The following is a 21,435-nucleotide window of genomic DNA, read 5'->3' as shown; positions in this document are numbered from 1 at the left end:
AATTTAGCTGTTTATTGTCACTTTGTTGTTTATCTCAATGTAAGTTTCAAAAAATTGGTAAATGTGAGTAATTAAACTCTGCACCCAACCATGTAAATGAAGAACTTCAGCCTTTTTCATTAAAACTACTTTTAAGCTTGATTTTACATTGCATACTTGAGAAGATGCCTGATCTCATCCTTGACAGTAGATAAAACATCATAAAAGGCTGTTTGCTTTCCAAAATGTGATGATATGATTGTTTGCTGTTTGTGTTAGAGAGGAAGATGATACCTATTTACTTATGCTTTGAAGTATCCAACTGTAATGAGCAGTCTGATTTAAATGCACAACTTCTTTAATTGAATTCAGGAACCTAAATGCTCATACTTTGGAATATGCCCAAGTATCTCACTGAATTCGGAAATAAAGCTGAATATATAACGTTGAATTTCTCTGTTGCTCAGAGAGAAATTCCTTTGTTTACAAAATTAAATTGCTTTGCAAAGTGATAAAATGTGCATAGGAGACTGCTATGCGAAAATACTTGGAAGTGTTGTGTGATTATGGATGAGGAGGGAAGGACTGCAGAACTATAGAGAGCAAACTGTATTTTTAAAATTGCATTTTAAAAAAATACTTGGAATTAATAGTATAATGTTTTGCAAACAATTTCAAGTCGATCATGAATCAAATCTGGAAGACTGCAAGAACTGAAAGGCTTGTTATGCGGGTGTATTATGTTAGCAAGAAAAATACAGGCCAGCAAAAATTGTGTATTATTTATTGCCAGATATGTTTTGAAAGGAGGAGAGGACTCTGCAATGTCTGTTAAGTAGCCATCATTCTGTTTCAAAGAATTTTTTGTTGCAAGGCAAAATTATGATGCTGTAATGGGATCCATGTGCCAAGTCAGTGAAGTTTGGAGTGGGGGTGGGAGGCACAGTTGGCACAGTACGCTGAGATTTACGTGTGTTCCTATTTACACACAAAATAATTTTACCACTGTTCATGAACAATGTGAGATGAGAAGCTGAGCTGCAGGACACCTTTTGCTACAAGAAGGGCTGACAAGGCAGTGCAGGTTGTGTTAAATTTTTACTTTTTGAAAGCTTGAGGCATCTGTAGTTTAGCCTGGAGGGAAAGTTACTTGGTCTTTCTAACTGGCGCCGAGCATGAGTTCTCTGTGTTTATCATTCAGCACAATTTGCTGTCGGCAGAGCCTCAACACAAATTCCTTTTCATGCTGCCCCTTCCAGTTTTGCAGGAGAAAGTACTCATATGTTGTTTGTTTTTTTTTTATATCTGTATTGTTCTGGAATTCTTAGGAGCCTAGTAACTCCTTGAGCCTGCAAAGAGAGGGGCTGGACTTACCAAACAAGCAAAGAAAAGGAATTTCTTTTCATCACAGTATGCTGGGTCACTGATATGAGGCTGCTGAAAAGCAAAGCCATTTACAGTACGTTACACTGTGCTGATGTATCGTAGCCGCTGTTCAGCTGCCGCTCCGTGACAATTAGATTTAGGTGCTGGAAAAATCTCACGGTTCAGTAAGAGGAGGACCTGAAATAGTGATATATATGTTAGGACAATTTTATGTTATTATTGAAGATGATAAACACTGTCAAGGATTCATTTTTAAGGTTTCAGAAACCTGAAGCATGAATTACAATTTCTAGTCTAACGTAACAGGACGTCAACATCAAAGTTTATTCTTTTTTAAATATTAGCTACTTAAAATGACTTATTTGGGTAGCCAAGTGATTAATCTTCTCAGTCACCATAAATATCAACTGCGGGATTAAAGGATCTAAATGGTCATGATTTCGAACCCCAAGCTCACGTACTTCAAGCCTTTCCTTAAGAGGCAATGGGAGAGCAGGTGGATCAGATCACTTTGGAGCTTCCACTACCTGTGCCTTATCAGTGAGCTGGTTTTGACTGTCAGGTAGGCAAGGATTCTCACCAGAACTGCATCAGCCTGCTGTGTGGATTATTGACAAGGAGGTATGAAATGATACACAAGTGAATTTGCAATCTCCCGATGAGCAAATTAATTGCCAGTGACATGGCAAGTGCCATCTTTGAAAATCCAGGGCAGCTATCAGAATTAGAGCTCTGTGTTATAAGCTGCAGTGCAGAACGTGTCCTTACTGTGATTCTGGCAGACACTTTTTTGTTATGCTAAAACACAGCCACCTGCAGCATCCTCCTGCTTTAAGCAGGTAACTTCTGTGAGAAGCATAGAGTGCCATCACGTGCTCAGTAATTCTGTGGCCTTGAGGTAAGCACGTAACCTTCTGCCAGCGGTGCTTTTTTTCTTTCTTCTCTGTAATACATGTATAATAACAATTGCCCACCTCACAGAAGTGTTGGGAAGATTAATTAGTTTATGTTTGCAAAACGCTTTGATGATGAAAGGCGCTGTAAGTGCTAAGTAATATTGTCATCTTACATTGCTGTACTAGTTACTTCTTAAAGCAACAATAAGAAGTTAATTGGTTTTCAGGTTCCAGGTGATAAGGATCTGTTGACTTTTAAAGTTATTCTCTTAGCTGCAGCGTGATAGTAAGGAAAACATTTCACATTTCATTTGATTAAGAGTATATTTAGCTCCTGCTCAGTGACGCACGTGCTTTCTCTAAGGTTTTCATCTAGTTGAAATTGGCCCCTGGAGGGTCATGGTCTGTAGATGAGCTATGGATCTGGAGACAAAGGGCACTTGTGATTCTCTTGGGAAAAATCAACCTTGGTTATTGGCAGTACACTGCTTGATCAGGCATTTCTGCATGGCCTTGGTCCACAGAGTGAAAGACTCATCCTGTACCTGCCCAATTGCAAAAGAAGAGAATGAAGTTCTCGATCATAATGATTACAGATTTTTAAGGTGAACAAAGGTCCTCCCTGAGGACTTTCAGCCTCATGGAATAGAAGATGTTCTAGAAGGTCTGCCATTGCCCTTATATCTTTCTGTAGCTCATGTAGCAAGATGCGTATGCTGCTCCTGTTCGTAGGAAATATCTGACCAGAGGATGGGGGACATAGATGAGTTGCACACATGGCTGCGAAAGATGACTGCAGTGTATAAACGTCCATGGACAGAACGAAGCTGGAGAAGCATGCAGTTGGAGACGGGGAGTCCTGGGTCAAGGGTCAGGACTCTGGGCCAGCTTGCGGGGGTTACTTGTTCTGTTATTAGCAAACTGATGTAGGAAGAGGGGCAGAGAAGTAATATAGGAATAATTCCTCAGTCAGATGATAGTTTTTGAAAGTAGTCGAAAATGTCACAGCTTACTGGCTTGAGAGGCAGTACTTAGTGTTACATAGCTTATTAAAGCCAAAAGAGGAAATGGAAGAGCCATCAGATCAGATTAGCCTCATGTTTTGTTTGCACTTTATTTGCCATGCCACAGATATGTCCCAGTCATAAACCTTTTCTTCAGCTTAATGGGCTTTCTGCTAGAAAATCTAAATTAAGCCTATGCTGCACTACATCTGGATGTGAACTCCGCTGGGGACGTGAAGGGAGGTGTGCACGAGAGAGGGAGGAATAGCGGTTTTCTGCAGAATCCTTGGATGTTTTAGTTACTGGTATTTCTTGTGCTTACCTCCATTGATGGTCTGAGTGCCTCATTCTGTTCGTGCACTGCAGAAGAGATTCCTATGAATGTGAGGTATTTGTTTATGAAATTCAACAAATAGAAATGCATGGGGCTATTCTGAATAAGATCCATTTCTTTCTTTACACCAGTTCAGTGCCTGTTGAAATAATCAAATTTTCTGCCTTGCTGTGACATATCCCTCTCTGTGTCCACTGTCTTGTGGTAGCAGATGTACCTTTCCTCCTGCAGAAGTAGTGGTGTGGAGTTCTCCCCTCCACATCTGGAGGGACAGCATTGAGCCTGGGCTGTATTCCGCATGCTTCTTTCCCTGCTGCCTCCTTCCTCCTCACCTTCCTTCCCCATTCCAAGACATATGTCATGTCATTAGCATCCTACTGACCTTAATGTGGCAGTTCATACCTGTCAGATCTGTGGTTTTAGGCTCTCTGCAGACTGCATATCCATCATCTCTGCATTGCTTACCCTCGGGTCATATTTTCTTCACATCTATCAAATTTAGGCTTTATTTGTATTTTGTAATAAATGGATGCTTAGATGTTGATGATTTGCAGTTTGATCCAGACTTTAAGATAGAGGCCTGAAATATCTATACTGTCATTCTTATCATGATCAAGACTTTGCATTCCTTGCTATTTGTGGAGTTAAATTTCTGTTTTAAATCTGCAGAATCCTCTTTTTTTCCCTTGCCACCCATGTTCTGGACAGACCTACTAGTTTTCCTTAATTTAAATTGTATATTATTTCATCATATTCAGAAAATCAGATTTTTTTATCTAAAATCCAACAATTTGGAACTGTAATGTTTGAATCATTAATTCACTTACCGAAGTACGATTGCTTATGCTGCAGCTTGAAGCTTTGAATTGTGCAATTGTAAAATTATCTTCAATTGACTTTAATCTTACTCTGTGATACCTTCAGAAGGACTTGATGAACAGCCCTTTATCCTTATATGAGATTAAGACATGCTTCTTATGCTCTCATCTGTGGATTAGTACTGAAGATCCCCCTGCCACCCCCAAGCCTGCCAGGGAATAAAACTGAGTCCCCTGTACCACGCCAAAGAGTCTGCATGTTTGAACCCTAACTTGAAAAAGTAGTGGCAGGTAGATATTCTCTACCATTTACATTTATTCTGTTCTATTTCTTGAAATATAAGTTTCCAAGACCAGTGTTAAAACCGGTGTTTCCTTGCAATTTTATAGCTTAGCGCCACTGTGAATACATGACTAGTCTAAATATCAGGTTTGAAATACTTTAGCTCCCTCCAGACACTGAAAGTGACTTGACTTGGACTTTGGGTCTTTTCCCATAAAACTCTTCTACCAAAAGTTGCACAGCAAGTGCAGTTTGGAGAGCTCTATGTCACTGCCAGTAACTCTCAGGAGTCGCTGCAAGGGTGACTTTGTTCCCTACCTGCTTTTGAAAGCCCATAATGAATGGGAGAACTCTATGGTTAGTGCTTGCTTAGAAAAAATATGATTTAATGCTGTTTGGTTTTGGGTAGTTTACTGAATGTATTCAGAAGCAGCTTTCTTCTAAATGAGTCTTACAGTTCCCCTCTAACTCAGATAAGGCAAGAGAAGGTGGTAAAGATGGAAAAGAGAATAGAGCACAAAGGTCGAGAAAGAGGTTAAGAGGTGACAAGGAAGGAGGTTGTGATGAGCGAGGAGAAAAATACAGAAGTTACTGACAGGATAAAACCACAAGATAGTGGATTAGAGTGGTTTAAATTTCATAGATAACTTTCACATAACCAGAAAAGAAAATCAGGATGAAGTAATAAAAAAAGACAGATCAGAAAGAAAATATTTGTTAACACAGGCAAAGTGTATTACTTGTCAGTCTGCACTGCGCTTCCTTGGATCCTGACAAACAGAATTCAGCAAGTACAGCTTTGGAAGATCCTGTTTAGTGTATGTACTGTGGAGTTTGTGTGGCAGAATGGACGGTATCGCATCTATTACTCATTCTCTCTTTTCTGTAACTGTATTCTACCTGCTTACCACTCTGAATTGTAAAGGCAGCATTTGTACACTTCTTATCGGAAGTTTATAACACATGCAGGGCCTCTATCTTTTGCCAGTTCTTCTTCTAAAATCTTCATCTTTTCATTTCTTGCAAACTTGTTTTCTTATCCATTTGCTTCCAATTTTATGTCCTTCCTCTCCAGACCTTTCCTCAGAAAGCACTGCCTTAGAAAGCCTGTTGTGCTGTCTTTGCCACTAGTAAATGTAGAAGGGAATAAACATATTTTATTTACAACAAATAACACATTTTTTCCTTGAGAAACCAATTGGAATTGACATTTAGAGGTAATAATGTTTTAGATCTTATGGGATTGCTTGGGATTCTTGTCAAAGCAGTGCAGCTCTGCTTTGAGCATCTAGGGAGATGGCATCCTCTCAGTGCTCCAGCAGTGACTGTCTGGTCACCTGGGAACAGAAGGGACGATTCTGCCGCTTATCATTCCATACAAAGAAAAACTCCTTTCTCCATCTTTTACTTGCATATGATCGAAAGCTGTATTTTTTAGGCATTGATAAAGAGATCAGCCCAGACAATTTGCAGTTACTAGAGCTATTCTTTCATTGTTGTCATGTATATGAGTTAGGAAGGCAAGCTACTGTGGAATCAGTAGCGTGGGGCTCCTGGTTTTACAGAAGTGATGAAGTGTTTCAAAGGTATGGTGTAGCTGTGTTCTGGTTCTTGCTCTGCAGAGAGTAATCAGCTGTGGATCAGCTCCAGGCAAGGAGCTGCAAATAAAAGAAATGTGCCCATTGTGTGTATTAGCTAAGCGTGGATACAAAAGTAATTCCCAGTATCAAAATAGCAGAAAACTACGTGGTCCTTGCAACAACAGTTTTGACATCGGTTCTGCTCATATGGTATTTCAGTGATAAGCATTGTACTGTGAGGACCTGTTTCCATGCACTAGTCTGCAGACAAAAAATAAAAACGAGAGAAGCACTTTTCCACATTTACTTTCTAAATAAATTAGGTTAGTCTTCTTTTAGTTAAAAAATAAATAATCAGGATTAAGTACAGGAACAAAGAAATGTAGAGGAGAAGAACAGAAAGGAGAAGATTGGTTCTCCCAAGGACTACGATCACATGTTGTTTTTCATCTGTCTTGCCTTAGCTGTTTCATAATTTGTTTTTCTAAATTTAGTGTTTTCTTGTAATGCATTACCACTGAGCGATTACAGGGAAAATGCATTTGAGAATGATTTCTGAATGGCACAAAGGTGTTGTGGGCAGACAGAAGAAGGCAAGATGCAAAGGAAAAATACTGCCAAGTCTTAAGACTGGAACAGGGACTGGCAAGCAATGAAGGACACAGAGACAGCAGAAGAGGAACGAAACTTTATCAGAACCTTAGGCAAGAGCAGACCCAAACACAGCGCAAGGTTGAGTTATGCACACGGGTGGGTTTGGGACTTCTGCCCTTCTGGTTTTATCTCTACCCAGTTATGGCAAAACCAAAGGCAGCAAAGGCACTCACACTGCAGTTTATCTGGTTTGAAAGAGGAGTGTCTGTGTGTATATTTTATTGTTAACCTGACAGATGTTTTCTAGGAGGCTTTTTAGTTTGGGAGCGTTTCTTTCACTCATTTCCAAAACCATCTGTAGTTGCTAAACCTGACTCGTAGACTTTGTAGTAGTTAATGGATTACAGAGGTCAGTGGCAATGTCTGAAGATGCTGACAAATTCTCTGCTGGTTATTTTTTGTTCACCTGTTAGTTTGCTTTCCTTTTTTTGTGGTTTGTCATTTTAGGAGGATATTTCTGTGTTAGCATAGATCCAGTTTAAAGCAAAGATGGACAGCTGAGGAACCAATGGACACTTTTTTGTTCTGTTCAGTAGCCCTCTTCCAAAACTGTTTTCCACAGACAACACTTCCAACTTGAAGCTTGAGTTACTGTAGGCGTCTCTGAATAACATCTCCAATTTGGCCAGTGAAACCATTATAGCACAAGTAGAGCAGATTGCCATTTAATTTCAGCTGTGAAGTCCTGACTTCCTAAAATAAGGTGTAACTTCTGCATACATTGAATTTGTTTATATATGCATTATTTGATTAAAAAATTGTTTGTTGTTCTAGACAAATACAACCTGTGTGATCCTGGCAGAGAAATTTATGTATATGTGTGTTAAAATTTATTTATATGTATTTAACATAGTTAGAGATGCTCCTGATCATTCAGGTGGGTGTGCAGCTGGCAAATACCGTGTTTTTAACAGTGATGGCTGTACAAGCTCTTGAAAGTTATCTTCAAGTTATATTGTTCATTTGTTCATCTGGACAAGTGGATGGCATCAGCCTTCCTTACGCTAATTGTAAATTAATATTCCTAGCCAAGGGAGGTGGCAGTACGTAACAGTGGAGTGGTAGTAACAGCGTTATTATCAGTTTTTTAAACCAAACATCACTCCAGATGGCCCCCAAGCCCCGGAGTTGTCTCCAAAACAAATTTCATTGAAACATCATGTGTAATTTATTTTTTCCATTTTACACTTCATACTTCTTGTGAAGGAAGAAAAAAAAAAGGAAAAAAACCCACAAGGCTTTATCCGTATCTCTTTACTCTTTCTTCTGCATTTTCTTCTCTGAAATTAGTTCATTACAAATTCTCCAAGTTGTTTTTAAGTCATTATGAAATGTTGAGGCACCTATTGTCAGTGGGAGAACTTACAAACGTGTGTATAGTATAAGGAACTGATGATTAAATCCCTCACGTTGAAGTCTTCCTGGAAAGGTTAATTAGAAATGTTAAGAACACAGCAGAGAGAACATCCTGTCTTCATACTGTTTTTCCACTGAGCCCCTACAACTTTCTTTTCAGTTTTTTTGATAGCATTGTTCCCTAGCAGGTAAAAGCCCCTGTTCCAATCTGCAGCCCATTAATTCTGTGCCCCAGCCTTGTTCAGTTTCTCTTGGATCCTGAAAATTTCAGGGAATCTTAAGACGATGTAAAATCTTTGTATTACATATGTATGATTTCCTTTGGGACATAAATTCGTACACAAATGCATATTTTTCCATGTCAACTTTGTTTGTTTTTCATTTGTGTAGGCAACTTACATAGTGTGCAATCCGCTTAGTGAAGCTTTTAGGAAAGCTTTAATTCAGGAGATGATTGAGCCTGATGCCTCTAAAGCTGTTACAGCATTTCTGGGCAACGCTGTACAACTTCAGTGTAGTGAAAGAGCTTTAAAATATTGAATGTGATGAGAGAGCAGTAAACAACCCCTTTTCTGTCTCCGGAATTGCACTGGAGTTTTATTTGGCCCTGTGACATGCAGTTTTGGTTCTCTTGTCATTCCAAAGAGGGGAGGAAGAAGGGAGAAAGCAGGTGAAAGCAGGCTGTTGTGAAATGAAGTAAAAAATAAAACCCATGAGCAGCAGATAGGTGGTACGTTGAGCCTCAGAAAGTGACAGCGGGTGTTCCTGTAGAGTGCCTAAAAGAATTTCTCTTAGAAATAAATAATTGTCTGTTTAAGAGCTTAAAAATAGTCATTAAAATAGGAAATAAAATTAAAAGGGTTCAGTAGTCTCTTCTAAACACTCTGTCTGCCCGGGTGGCTGATGCTAGGCGTGCAGGGCAGTGCTTTGCAGAGCTGGGTGCTGCTGTGGCTGACCTTCATTGCCCTTGTGGTCAGCCACGGCATGATCCTGCTGCAACCCCCGGCTCAGCCCTGGGCCTGGGGGGATGTCAGGGCCATAGGCGTACTGCATAACCTCATAGCCTGGAGGTCAGCGGCTGCTTGGTTACTGACTCGAGCAGTCTTGTTGTCAGTCAGGGTCACCTCTTTCTATTTTGCTTCCCTTAACATTGTTTTTAGGATGAACCCAGTGCTGCATCTGTAACAGTGAGTGCTCCCACACCTGAATGTGGGTTCCTCCTGTCTTTCGCTCCAACTGCCGGAGCTGCTGGAAAAACCCAGATTCATGTAGTAATGTATCCCACACACAACACCAGTGGCCAGGCTGTCATCCCTAGCTTAAATTTGCCAAAACACTAAAAAAAAGATGCATTGTAGGCATTTCCTTTTTTCTGCTCTGACTGCTACAGCTGGGCGGTTTGTTTGGCCTGTTTGCTTCTCTTATTAGTTCCAGCTCTCACAAAACCTGAGCGTTGACATGGCCTGATGGTTTTTAAATGGCGAGGTATGGCCAGAGCACACATGGCAATTGCCTGTTCTTGCACTCTTCATATAGTCCAGCCCTAGTCATAGATGTATTTTCTCCTTTTGTATTTGCTTAGACATGCACCTCCCCAGTGGCATTTCTGCTCAAATTTATTTACAGCAGCAAATAACTACAGTTAGCTTTGTACCTAATGGTAGTAACTAGTTTTCATTATTTATGAAACTCATTTTCAGAATTCATTTATGGTTCTGACTCCTAAGTCAGTGACACTTAGAGTGACCACTTTGTATGACCACAGCAATAAAGTAATTAATTGGATCACTTTATGCCTTGCCCATTGACATGCTTAAACTCTTAATATTTCAGGAATTAATTACATTTTTATATTCTTTCTATTAGTTTTTATTTGAGGGGAGTCTGGTTTTGCTGCATTATAAGCTTTAATGGTCTTACAAACACGTATTTTCATGTATGTATAGACGACTAATTTTGGAGCACTTAGGATGCCTATCAGATGCAAAAATTGAGCATGTATTCTAATTTGTTCTCAGAGCTCTGAGATAACTGTGAGCCAGAATGGAAAAGCATTATGGATGCTGGCATGCAAATGAGCTTGCAAAGTGTCTATATATCATGCAACGTCTTAAATCTACAGACATAAAAGGAGGATGAAGACACAGCCGTTAAAAAGGCAGTCATTTTTGAGTGTCACATAACTTAGACACTTCTAAGTTATTGCAGTGTCATGAGTTTATCGCACCTAATTTATTAATACAGTCATTTGGGATTTGCTTATGTCTCTTGCTCTGCCCCAAATCAGAGACTGAAAGTCTGCTTAGAATGTACAGGCTCTGCTTCAGCAGTAAAAGCCTAAATTGTTTCTTAGAATTCGGTGACAGAAAATGCCATCTTACCGCAGACCTGCAGGTAATGGGAGGCAGTGTTCCTGTTTGTTTACATTTGTGCATTAAAGGAGAGCAGAGAGCTCCAGTAAAGACCAAGGGAGTTGCACTCCCATTTAATTTTTCCAGTGCCACATTAGGTGACATCTGTACAGGAAAATATTCCATTGTTTGGGCCTCTTCAGTCAGGACAAAAAAGACAGTTCTGACAAATACCTTCTACCGCTTCACACTTCAAAAAGGTAAAAAAGGAAAAGGGAAAAAAAAAAAAAAAAAAGCTTGCCATTTACTTCTAATCTTTCCATGCACTGAATTAGCTTCTCTCCATTTGAGGGTTCTGTTATGTTTCTTTCCTACACGAGAACACTTTTGATGTGTTGAAGCAGTTGCCACAACAGTGCTAAGGTACTAGGGATGGAAAGGGGCACTGCAGAGAGCTGGAGACAGAAGGAACCACTTGATTGTAGTACATGCAGAGTTTTGACAAAACAACTTATGTGGTGCCTGAGAAAATTAGACACATAAAGAGTTTTTACTTCTAACTTCTTAATTTATTATTATTTTTTAAATTCTCACCTTCTGTTATCTTTTTTTCCCCTAATCAGGACAGAATTTTACCCTAAGGCAGTTAGGAGTTTGTGAACCAGCAACTCGTCGAGGACTGGCATTTTGTGCGGAAATGGGGCTCCCCCACAGAGGTTACTCTATCAGTGCAGGGTCAGATGCTGATACTGAAAATGAAGGAGTGATGTCTCCAGAGCATGCCATGAGACTTTGGGGCAGGGGGGTCAAGTCAGGGCGCAGCTCCTGTCTGTCGAGCCGTTCCAACTCAGCCCTCACTCTGACTGATACCGAACACGAGAACAAGTCCGACAGTGAAAATGGTAAGTTCTTACACATATGCACGTATATAAATCAATGTTTTATTTGCTGTTTTGGTTAACAGTCAATCATTTCAAGTCATTAAAAGTTCAAGGAATGGCCTTGAATTATTTATCTACTTATTTTTTTTCCTCCCCTTCCCAGAAAAGTCAATATTCACTATCAGTCCTAACTAATAAAAGCTTTGGGCTTGATGTTTTGGCTGTAATTTTGGAAGAGTTTCATCACAAAAAAAGATTAGCTCTGTTTTATCTTGGGCCATTTCACCTGTTACCCTTTGGGAAGCAGCAAAGTAAGTGGTGATAAAGTTGATCCCCGAGGCCAGCTTGCAATCAAAGGTTTCATTGTAAACTCCTCTTTTAAGACATCTCAGAGAAGTTGCAGAATCTTAGAACGGATGAATGAACACAAAGAATAGCTTATTAACAGGACTCATGTGATTGGAAAACAAATTTGATCGTGCTTTAAACTTACTAGCTGATGAGAGCAATTGGAATTGTGGTGAAGAGGGACGTGTGGCCTTTGATGTGCCTAGGGGACTGGATTACTGTGCAATTAAAATCTGCAAATAAATCTAAACAGCAGCTTTGTAGGATGTGGGGTATGACCACTGTATATTAAGGCTTAGCTTTTTAAATGAAAAGAGGTTAATGCAATTGACTTGATTCACTTTTAAAGCTCTGCAAAATCTTTTGCTTCAACTCGAGGTTATGAACAGAACCTGATGTGATGTTAAATGCTAAGTGCACAAATGTTAGAAAACATTTTATCTTTAACTTCTTTTTGTTTGCAGAAGATTTTCAGCTTCAGTAGAATACGCTTGTTCTATTAACTTCATGACTTCCTATGTGACAGATTCTAAGATGAATAAAGAAAAATGAGTAAAAATGAAAATTAGAGCAAAGGCTATTGCCTAGATGTCTAAGCTTCATTTTATTAATTTATTAAATGTGACTGCTCAGCTGTACCAAAGCTGGAGCAATTTTATTTCTATCTTCTGGCAACAGCTTTAACATATTGTGGTAAACGGCAGCGGGAGTATTTATTGTGATACTTAGAAAGAAAGAAGGACACCGCTTTCATTTTAAACTACAAGCAATAATGTTTTGTCCTACTTATTTATTGTTTCAACTTCATTTTGAGTCTGCAGAACCATAGCTGTTGTAGTCATTGCCTTTCCTGCCTTGGTTGCTGGTTCTAGCTGAAAACACCTGTGCATGACATCCACCTCAAAGGGGATTTTGCTTCTTGTGTTGGAATTAATGCTGCATGCTACCTGAGGAGGCAGCTGTCCATGTTCAAAACAGCTTTGTCTCATGCTTGGAAAATTTACTTTAGGGAAGAGGCAGGCTTTGAAGGAGGAAGATAGGAGCACATGCTTACCTCCTTTTGGCAGTGGAGATTCTGCTGAATGACTCTTCATACTTTGGTTGCAAAGCAATCTAGAAAAAAAGAAAGGTCTATGCTGAAACTGACTGCCTTGAGTCTTTTGTAAAACCCTAGCTTAATGATTTTTTATGCATGTGTATATACACACGCATACAATATCCTTAAGAGAGCTGTATCTATACTTTATCCTAGAGGTCACCGCTTCAGCTAAGATATACTTCATTAATAAACTTCAAATTAATAATAATTCTTTTAAAAAAATTAAAAAGGCAAAATATATTGTTACCAAATCCCCTCTGTCAGTGGAAAACTGGAGTTTTGTTTTATATTTTGTGTGGGAGAAAGCTGAATATGTTAGAAAAAGCACTACTCTGCAGTGGTTAAAATCATGCAAAGAGTGTCTGATGTTTGATATAACTTCAAAGAAGAGTTTAGTCACTAAAAAGGATTACAGTTGATTTATTTATTGATAGGAAGGCCAGCAGTCCAGCTTAAGGAGGTACTAGAACTGCTGTGAGGCTAATGAAATTTTGATGGCTTGAAAGTCCCCTAGGGCTATGAAACATGTATAACTCAGACCGTGTCACGGGTCCCCGTTTCGCTGCAGATGTTATGGAAGTGGTGAAAAGCTTAATCTTCTCTGGTATTTTTCTCAGGATTTTTGTTTCCACTGAACCTGGAAGTTTTGGCTCAGAAGCGATTTTATAAATGTAGTTGGAATCAGTATGTTAAATGCTCACAGTAGAATCAAAAATATAATTTAAAGGCAGGGAAGCAATACTGTCCTGGCAGGCACAGGTGCTCTAATATAAGGACCAAACTGCAGGTGCGAGTTTTCTTAATTTATGGCCTGGGGTTAATAGCTGTGCTAGCATGTGGTTAAAATCTGACAGATACAATAAAGCTTTGAATCCAAAACTAGCTTTTCAGCCACTCTTCTCTGCTGTGTTTGAAAGTTTCCTGATTGAATTTCAATGGAATTGTTTTACAGATATACACATTTCTGTGTTATATATTTACCTCTAAAGCAGGTAAGGAGCAACAGGCTATAATAAGCAAAGCACAACACCAGATCTCACTTTCCTCGCCTGAAAGGCCTTCGTTCTTGAGTGATGCTGCTCTTCACCCAGGAAAACTCCTTGCGGCTTTAAATAGTCCTTACCATTCATGATGATGAGAATTGTCACTTGTCCTACAGGTTTATGAATTAGGATTAACTATTTGCTGAATGAAATTAAGGTTTTCTCTCTCGTCAGTTAGGTAAGAACAGAAGCTTGGCATCAAAATGGAATTTCCTTTCCTTCCTTTTAATTGTTGGGTATATTTGTTTTTCTGAAATAGTTGTAGACTGCATCTCCCTCAGAAAGGCAAAACTCTAGGTTCTGCTGCATAATTACAATGAATGAGAGGAAACAATCTGTTGAGGATAATAACTTCAATTCCTGGAGGTCTCAGGTTTGTTTCTAAGATCTTACAGAAGCCATCTAAGCTTTTCCATCATATTGGCAGGATTAAAAGTTTCTTTAAAATAAATAAATAAATAAAATAAACAAAAACCACAGATTTAAATGATCATTGCATAGTTTTAAATACATTAATAATCTAGTGAATGCCAGCAGATTTTGTATAGAAAACATCGGAACTGTTTTCCAAACTTAAGGTATATAGATTTTCACCTCAGAGGTTTGGATTATTGCTTAGTGTAAATCATTCTAAAAAGGAAATACTTTACTTTGAGCTTGTTCAAGTTCCGTATATGACTCTTGGCATCACATTCATGGAGATTTGTCATGTCAGCCTCTCTGAAGGAGGTCCTGCATCTGTTAGTCTGGGCAGCCTACCAGTGTCATGTACAGCATGATATATCAACTGGAGCACACCAAGCACTCATGTGCTTTTTAGTCTTCTCCATTCTCATTGCAGTTCTCTTGGAGACAAAAGGAAACAAACAACAAAAAAATAACGCATTACTTAAAAATGGATCAGTAAATGGATCAGCATGATATGCATGCTTTTCTGTTTCAAAATGCTGCTTCAAGAAATGTGCGGTATTTAATTGTTCTAGGAGCTGTGGTGTTGAAATTCAAGTAGTCCGTCTTTTATACGCATGCCCGTAACTTTTTTTTTTAGTATGCTCTAAGATTACTAAAGCTTGTATTTTAAAATTGATTAGTATTCCAGCAGACTATGAGCAAGAAGTTACAGTTAAGTTTCAGATAACCATTTTGTTTAAAAGGTCATTATATTTTTAAGGTATCTTAGAATTTGCATAGTTATTTGAATTATTTTTAAATCCATTAAACTGCTCTCTCTGACTTTATGTGACATCAGAAAGATGTTAGTCAAAACACAATGGCTAATTGAGCTAGTTATTCCTAAAGTGCAGCTCCTTACAGGATTGTGCTTTTATTTAGTTATTTATTTTTTTAAAGTTACATAGCTCAGGCTATGGCAATAATTGTGACTGAAAAGAGTTTAGTCATTTCAGTCTTAAGCAGGCCCTTACCACTTTCTATCCCTTTGGAAGCAGTATTAACAGTGTTTCTAAGAATTAGATTGCAGATCAATGTGTGCCACGCAGTTGACCATGCCCACATCCACAGAGAGTAACTAGGTGTACACTTGCACTGGCACTAGAATGTGGAGGTTTATTTTTTTGTTTAGTGAAAGTTTTGCACCGTTTGAGATTAGTTTAAAAAGAAAAAATATTGGAGGATATTAGGAAGTGATAAAATGGGAAAAAAAAGAAATAGAGAAAGGAGTATGAGATCATGGCCTCAGGCAGTCGTTCTGAATTGGTTAGATAAATGATTTGAAACTTGGACCCATTTTTCACAGCTATGGAAAAGCAGATATTGCTAGCAAAATGTCCGTTGCTGAGGATTTCTGTGAAGAAAAATTATCTTCTGATCTGCAGCTTGGGCACCTGCCTGCTTCCTTTCTCCAACTTCAGCCAGTTTCAGAAGACAGCACTCGTGTGAATCTAATACTTTCTTGTCCTTCCAGAATGGTGAATTTACTGGCATTCAGATCTCTGAAAACCAAGAAATTCATTGGTAAGATACTTGTCATGACATTTTAAATCTGTTCTTACTAACACAATACATGTATAACACGTACTTGAACTCTGCATTCTTAAATAATGCACATCGTTCAGGAAGGAGTTACACGTTTTCACACGTTTAACAACCTTCTTTATGCTAAGGCAAAACTTGGAAGAGCTCTACTGAACAGGAGCTGCTTGGCACCTACTAGGCAAAAGCTGAGGCTACTTATCAAAACCAGCCACATATCTGATGAATTGAATATTCATCTTACTGCCATACCACCATTTACAGCTTCTTCACTCTTTCCCACAGTATTCCATCTAGCAATTATCTACCCCTCATTAAGCATGCCAATATCTCTTAAATCCTGCTTCGCTGCTAAGAAATTTCATGGCCAGGAAATCCATCTGTTTTATTGTTGACAGAACTCAGCTCTGAAATAATATTTAGTACCTAAACAGGAATATGCATTTTTCTTTGGTTACATGCACGTGGTCAGAAATACATTCGCAAAAGGAGTTGTCCCCAGTTTTCTGCAATATTATTGTACATTTTCTGCCTCTATGCCAATATTTAGCTTGTTGTATTATAGTTGCACATCTGTGGATGTATTTCAGTAAATCTTCCTAGTGTTAACAGTTAATGCAACTGAAAATTATATTGATGATTCTTTTGGCTAGTGGTAGCCATAAGAGGGATCAGCCAGGCTGACCTTTTCCAATAACATTTTTGGATCTTCTGCATTTCAGAGGTATGAGCATCTATTAACTTGTGGCTGAAATTCCAAAGATCCATCCTAATGGTGCTCGTATGATCTTTATATGATGGTATAGGGCATCAGGACAGATGATGACACTCTGAATACATCCAGCAAAATCTTCTGATGCACAGGAACTGTAGGCTTAGCAACAGCTTACTGAAATTAGACTTGGGTTCTGCAAAGAAAACAAATCTAAAAAGGGAATTTCAAAGAATTCAGTCTTGGTTATCAAGACTATAAATCATCCTAATGTTGAGAAATGGTGAAAGAGGTGTTTAAAGACTATCTAGCATAGTGCAGAATTTTGTAAGAGATCTGAATTTCGGGAAAAAAAAAACCCACAGAAAATGGAAGCAAGGTCAGAATCATCAGGAGGAGTTTACAAAGGTGTAGCTGAAAGAGGCTATGAAGAGAGTCTGGGAGAGTAGGGGCTGTTGAGCCTGGAAAAGAGAAGATTCTGGGAAAAACTAATTGCAGGTTTCCAGTACTTAAGGAAAAATGCAGAGGGACTCTTTATCAGAGGGTGTAGTGACAGGAAAGGAGGTTGTAAACAAAAAGAGGGGAATTTTAAATTAGCTATAAGGAAGAAATGCTTTACTCAGACAGTGGTGAGGCACTGGCACAGGCTGTCCAGAAAAGCTGTGGATGCCCTATGCCTGAAAGTGTTCAAGGCCAGGTTGGATGGGGCCCTGGGGAACCTGTTCTAGTGGGAGGTGTCCATACAGTGAGGTTGGAACTAGATGATCTTTAAGGTCCCTTCCAACGCAAACCATTCTATAACTCTGTGATTCAATTATAAGATATAATAGGCAATAAAGTGAAGATGCTCTCCTTTCCTTAGCATTCATGTTTGTGTACACCAAATAGTTAATTTATTACTCAGAAGTGCAGGAAGACTGATAATATATTATTCATAAGTTTTCTTGTTTTTGTTTCAGCATTTGCTCAGAGAGTAACTGATCATGTTGCTAACATTTGTACTATTAAATAAAGGATTAGAGGTTACCTAAGTAAAAAAAATTGTCCTGCATGTATAGAGCACCCATAGCCTCTGGGCTTTTTATGACTCATGTCTGAGACATCACCGAAGGTGGGTATGGTTCCAGAAGGCAAAAATAAAAAAAATAGAAAGGACAACTCCCGAAGGGGCAAAGGGAAGGAGAAGGAACCAGTCTAATCAGTTAGCCAGGTAACATCCTACAAGAACAAAAGAGCTTTAGAAGTTTATGCTTTGTAACAATAAGCATGTGTTTGTGGGGAAGTAAGTCTTGTCACCTACCTGAACACTTGATACTGATTCCCTTCTGTGATAGCGTAAGCCCCTCTTTGGTAAGGAAAAAGGAGCAGATTCTCGCATAATAGGGCTTTTGACATTAGGAAGGCTTTTGACCTCATCTCAGTCCAGACATACTCCTAAACAGAGACACATGGTCTAGGTTCATTATTGCAAGATGAATGTAGAAATCATTGGAAAAATGCATGAAGAATGATTAATACTATTTCATGAGCTGGCAAGCTGAATCAAGTAGTGCTCCACGTACTGTGCCATAGATTTTCTTAATGGCTTGGATAATACAAACCGAGCATTGTAACCTGGAGAAAATCACTTAGTAGTACAGGGTGAAAGCTGGGAAATATGATTCTATATGAAGAAATATATTCAGTAAATACAAGTGCTAAGACCTACATTTACATAAGAATAATCAGTTTCCAAAAGAATGTGAGAAAGACACGTGGCTGGATCACAGTCCTTTAGAAAATAATAGAATAATTCAGTTTAAAAGGATATTGTAGGTCATATGGTCTAACCATCTGCTCAGAGCTGGACTAACATTAATTTAGATAAGGTTGCTTGAGGCCTTATTCAGTTCAGTTTTGAAAATTTCCAAGGCAGATTTCTACATAATTTCTGGGCAATTGTTCCTGTGCTTTGCCAGCTTCTTCATGATTTTTCTTTTCCCTTTATATCTAATCAGAATTTTCTTTGCTGCAACTGTGACCTCTCTAGGTCATGGAAAACCAAAGTTATATTTCCACTTTTTACCTTTTCCAGGCTGAACAAATGCAGTGCTCTCAGCTTCTCCTTTGGTTGTAGGGTTCATCACTCTGGTCATTTTGCTCAGCCTCTGCTGAAGTCATGCCAGTTTGTCATTGTCATATGAATACTGAGAAGCCCCAAACTGGATATTGCATTCCAGATGTAGTCTTCAAGTTTTGAATAAATGGGAACTACTCACTTCCAAGAGTATGCTGGCTGGTATTCTAAAGGCAGCCTGCCATGGAGTTGGTTGTTATTGTTGCAAGGGCACAGTCTGACTCCTGCTCAGCTTCCTGTTCAGGTTGACTCCCCAGGTCCTTTACTACAAAGCTGTTTTCCAGCAGATTCACAGCTAGAACTGTGAGATGTGGTTATTCTGCCTTTGGAATGCATGAGCTTTTTTCTGCCTGTTCTCACAGCCTGTTGAGATCCCTCTGAAAGGCAGTCTTGCCCTGCAGTGTGTTGATCACTCTCTCCAACTTGGCACTATCCACAAACTTGCTGAGGGCACATTTCATCCTATTCATTCTCAGGATGTTGAATGTAATACAAACATAAAGCAGCAGCAGCCCCAGTATTAGCCCCTGAAGAAGTCAGTTATCTAATGCCAACAGTTTGTCTTTGAGCTACTGAGTGCTATTCTTTCTGCCTGGTGATCCAAAACAGTTTTCCATACACTGCACTTGTAACCCACCTGTCCAAATAATCTCTTTCCAGCTTGGCTATCAGGATGCTATGATAGACAATGCTGAAAACCTTACTAAAGTCAAGAGAAAAAATCATCTACTTCTCTACCTTTGCTGAGACAGATCATAGGCTGCATTTGAGTTGTTTGGGAATTATTTGCTTTTGGTAAATCCATGCTGACTGTTCCCAAGCATTTTCTTTTCCTGGATCCCTGGAAGGGTAATTTCAGCAGTATTTGTTCAGTAATTGTCCTTGGGGAGCTGGGGTGAGGCTGACTGCCTCTACCTCCTCATATACTCCTTGCACTTCTTAAAGATGAAATGACTTCTGCCTTCTAAAAGGTCATCAGGAACCTCCTCCTGTTGCCATGACACTCCAAGGACTCTCAGTGACATTGATCAGCTCTGTCAGCACCCACACACAACTCTCTTCCAGTCCCTTGGCCTTGTGGATGCCCAGCTGGGGTAACTGGTACTAACAGCTCTTCCTCTGCCCCAGTGCTTTTCAGCTGGGGTTGAGCCATTGGCTTTCCTGTCCCCAGACCTGCATGGCCAGAAAATCTTTCTGCATTTCTCCCATGTAGCCATGTTAGAGTGAAGTGTAAACATTTGTCATCAATGTTTTCTGCAACATGTGAGGGTTTCTTCCACAACCTTGTAGCATGTCATTTATATGCCGTACTACTGCACACAGCAGTGCCGATACTGAAACACTGTGTCTCTGTGACTGGCATTGGCACTGCGTTTTGAGGGAAGTGCCAGCCAACAAGAGGTCTAGAGAAAGGTTAACAAGAACAGTCATAAGTTTATATATAAGACACTAACGGTTGGGAGAGTTCAGAACATTTGGCCTAGCCTGTTCTGATTGGATATTTCTGCCATTATAAGGGCATATGGCAAATAGGCCCAGATGCATATGACACAAGTAGTGGAAAGAAGTTAGCTCAGACAACGTAGCTCCAAGGAGAATTCAGTGAAAGAGATTGCTGAGGACCATGCAAATATTTCATCATCTAAAATGTTAAAGGTAAAATCCAGAATGTTTTCGAATTGGTTTTGGTCAGCTTGTCAGTGTAGTTCCTGTCAGTCCTGTTTTGTGGGAGAGGATAAACAGAAGAACTTGTTCAGCTCCCCTCAGGTTTTGTTTTCTGTAAGTCAAGCATGTTATCATTTGACCCAAAAATTAATCAACAGGAAATGGGTTTAGAAAACAAAGACTATAAGAATGTAGCTCTGCAGTTCGTTATAATATGAATATCTTAATTGTTCTTCCAATTGTAAATAGTTAACTTTTGATAGATTCATGTTAAGCTTGCTTTACAAGTATTGGTGTTAGAACCCCTAAACAAAATGTGTTCTGGATGTGCTTACAGAAGGAAATCTGAAAGAGAAAACAGTTCTTTTTCATTTGAGTTGTAAGTATTTTAATTGTGAGGTAGCCATGAAAGCAAAGCAAAGCATGCTTTGCACATCTATAAACTGATGATCTCTGCTGTTTTGATTTGGAATGTTGTTTTGATGTCCTTGAAAAAATCACAGTGGTAGCAGTAAATTGTTTTAATTAATGAATTAGAGAGCAACAGAATTGCTGAATCAGGTTTATTGATGTAATTATCACTGGAATAAAAAGGAGAAAAAAAATCTTGTCAGAGCTGTTAGATTGTTTCATCTACTGTCATTTGAAAGCAACTTTCTTAGCCACTGCTTCCTTCATCTCCTATTAGTTACATGGGTATAAGGGTGCGTGTGTACATATGCACATACTGATATAAAGTTATGTATGTATTTATATAATCATTAGGCAAAACTGAATTAATGGTATAAAGTCTAAATAATTGTTCTTTATAGAGAATAGACATTCATATTCAGTTGTTTACAGAGCATTTTTAAACCTTATGATTTTGATTTGAAGTAAGATTTTATTTGTATTTTCTTGTAGAATTAAATATAATGTCACTGAGAAATAATAGCAAT

The 21,435-nt window shown here is 38.9% G+C and overlaps 1 protein-coding gene and 1 long non-coding RNA gene across 10 annotated transcripts in view; one reads left to right on the top strand and one right to left on the bottom strand.

Annotated features, from left to right (window-relative positions):
• Positions 1-21,435, top strand: part of TENM3 (teneurin transmembrane protein 3) — a 355,944-nt gene that overhangs the window by 50,446 nt on the left and 284,063 nt on the right. For 5 of the 9 annotated variants that reach the window (XM_021397105.1, XM_021397104.1, XM_021397109.1 and 2 more), the window contains one exon: positions 11,265-11,543. The exons of 3 other annotated variants lie outside the window; for them this stretch is intronic. In XM_021397105.1, coding sequence (XP_021252780.1) covers positions 11,265-11,543 — 279 coding nt within the window. Of the gene's footprint in view, positions 1-11,264; positions 11,544-15,936; positions 15,987-21,435 lie in introns of those variants that run through there. One more of the 9 variants, XM_021397110.1, reaches the window with a different exon arrangement.
• Positions 11,559-21,090, bottom strand: LOC110399012. Its single transcript, XR_002438819.1, has 3 exons — positions 18,782-21,090; positions 18,017-18,150; positions 11,559-15,964 (listed from the first exon to the last, which is right to left on the bottom strand). It is a non-coding gene; the product is annotated as an uncharacterized LOC110399012 (long non-coding RNA).

The sequence above is a fragment of the Numida meleagris genome, chromosome 4 (assembly GCF_002078875.1).
Source record: "Numida meleagris isolate 19003 breed g44 Domestic line chromosome 4, NumMel1.0, whole genome shotgun sequence".
In the NCBI taxonomy this organism is placed as follows: Eukaryota; Metazoa; Chordata; class Aves; order Galliformes; family Numididae; genus Numida; species Numida meleagris.
The sequence above is the reverse complement of the archived record's forward strand: the minus strand, read 5'-3'. Positions and strand labels throughout refer to the sequence as shown.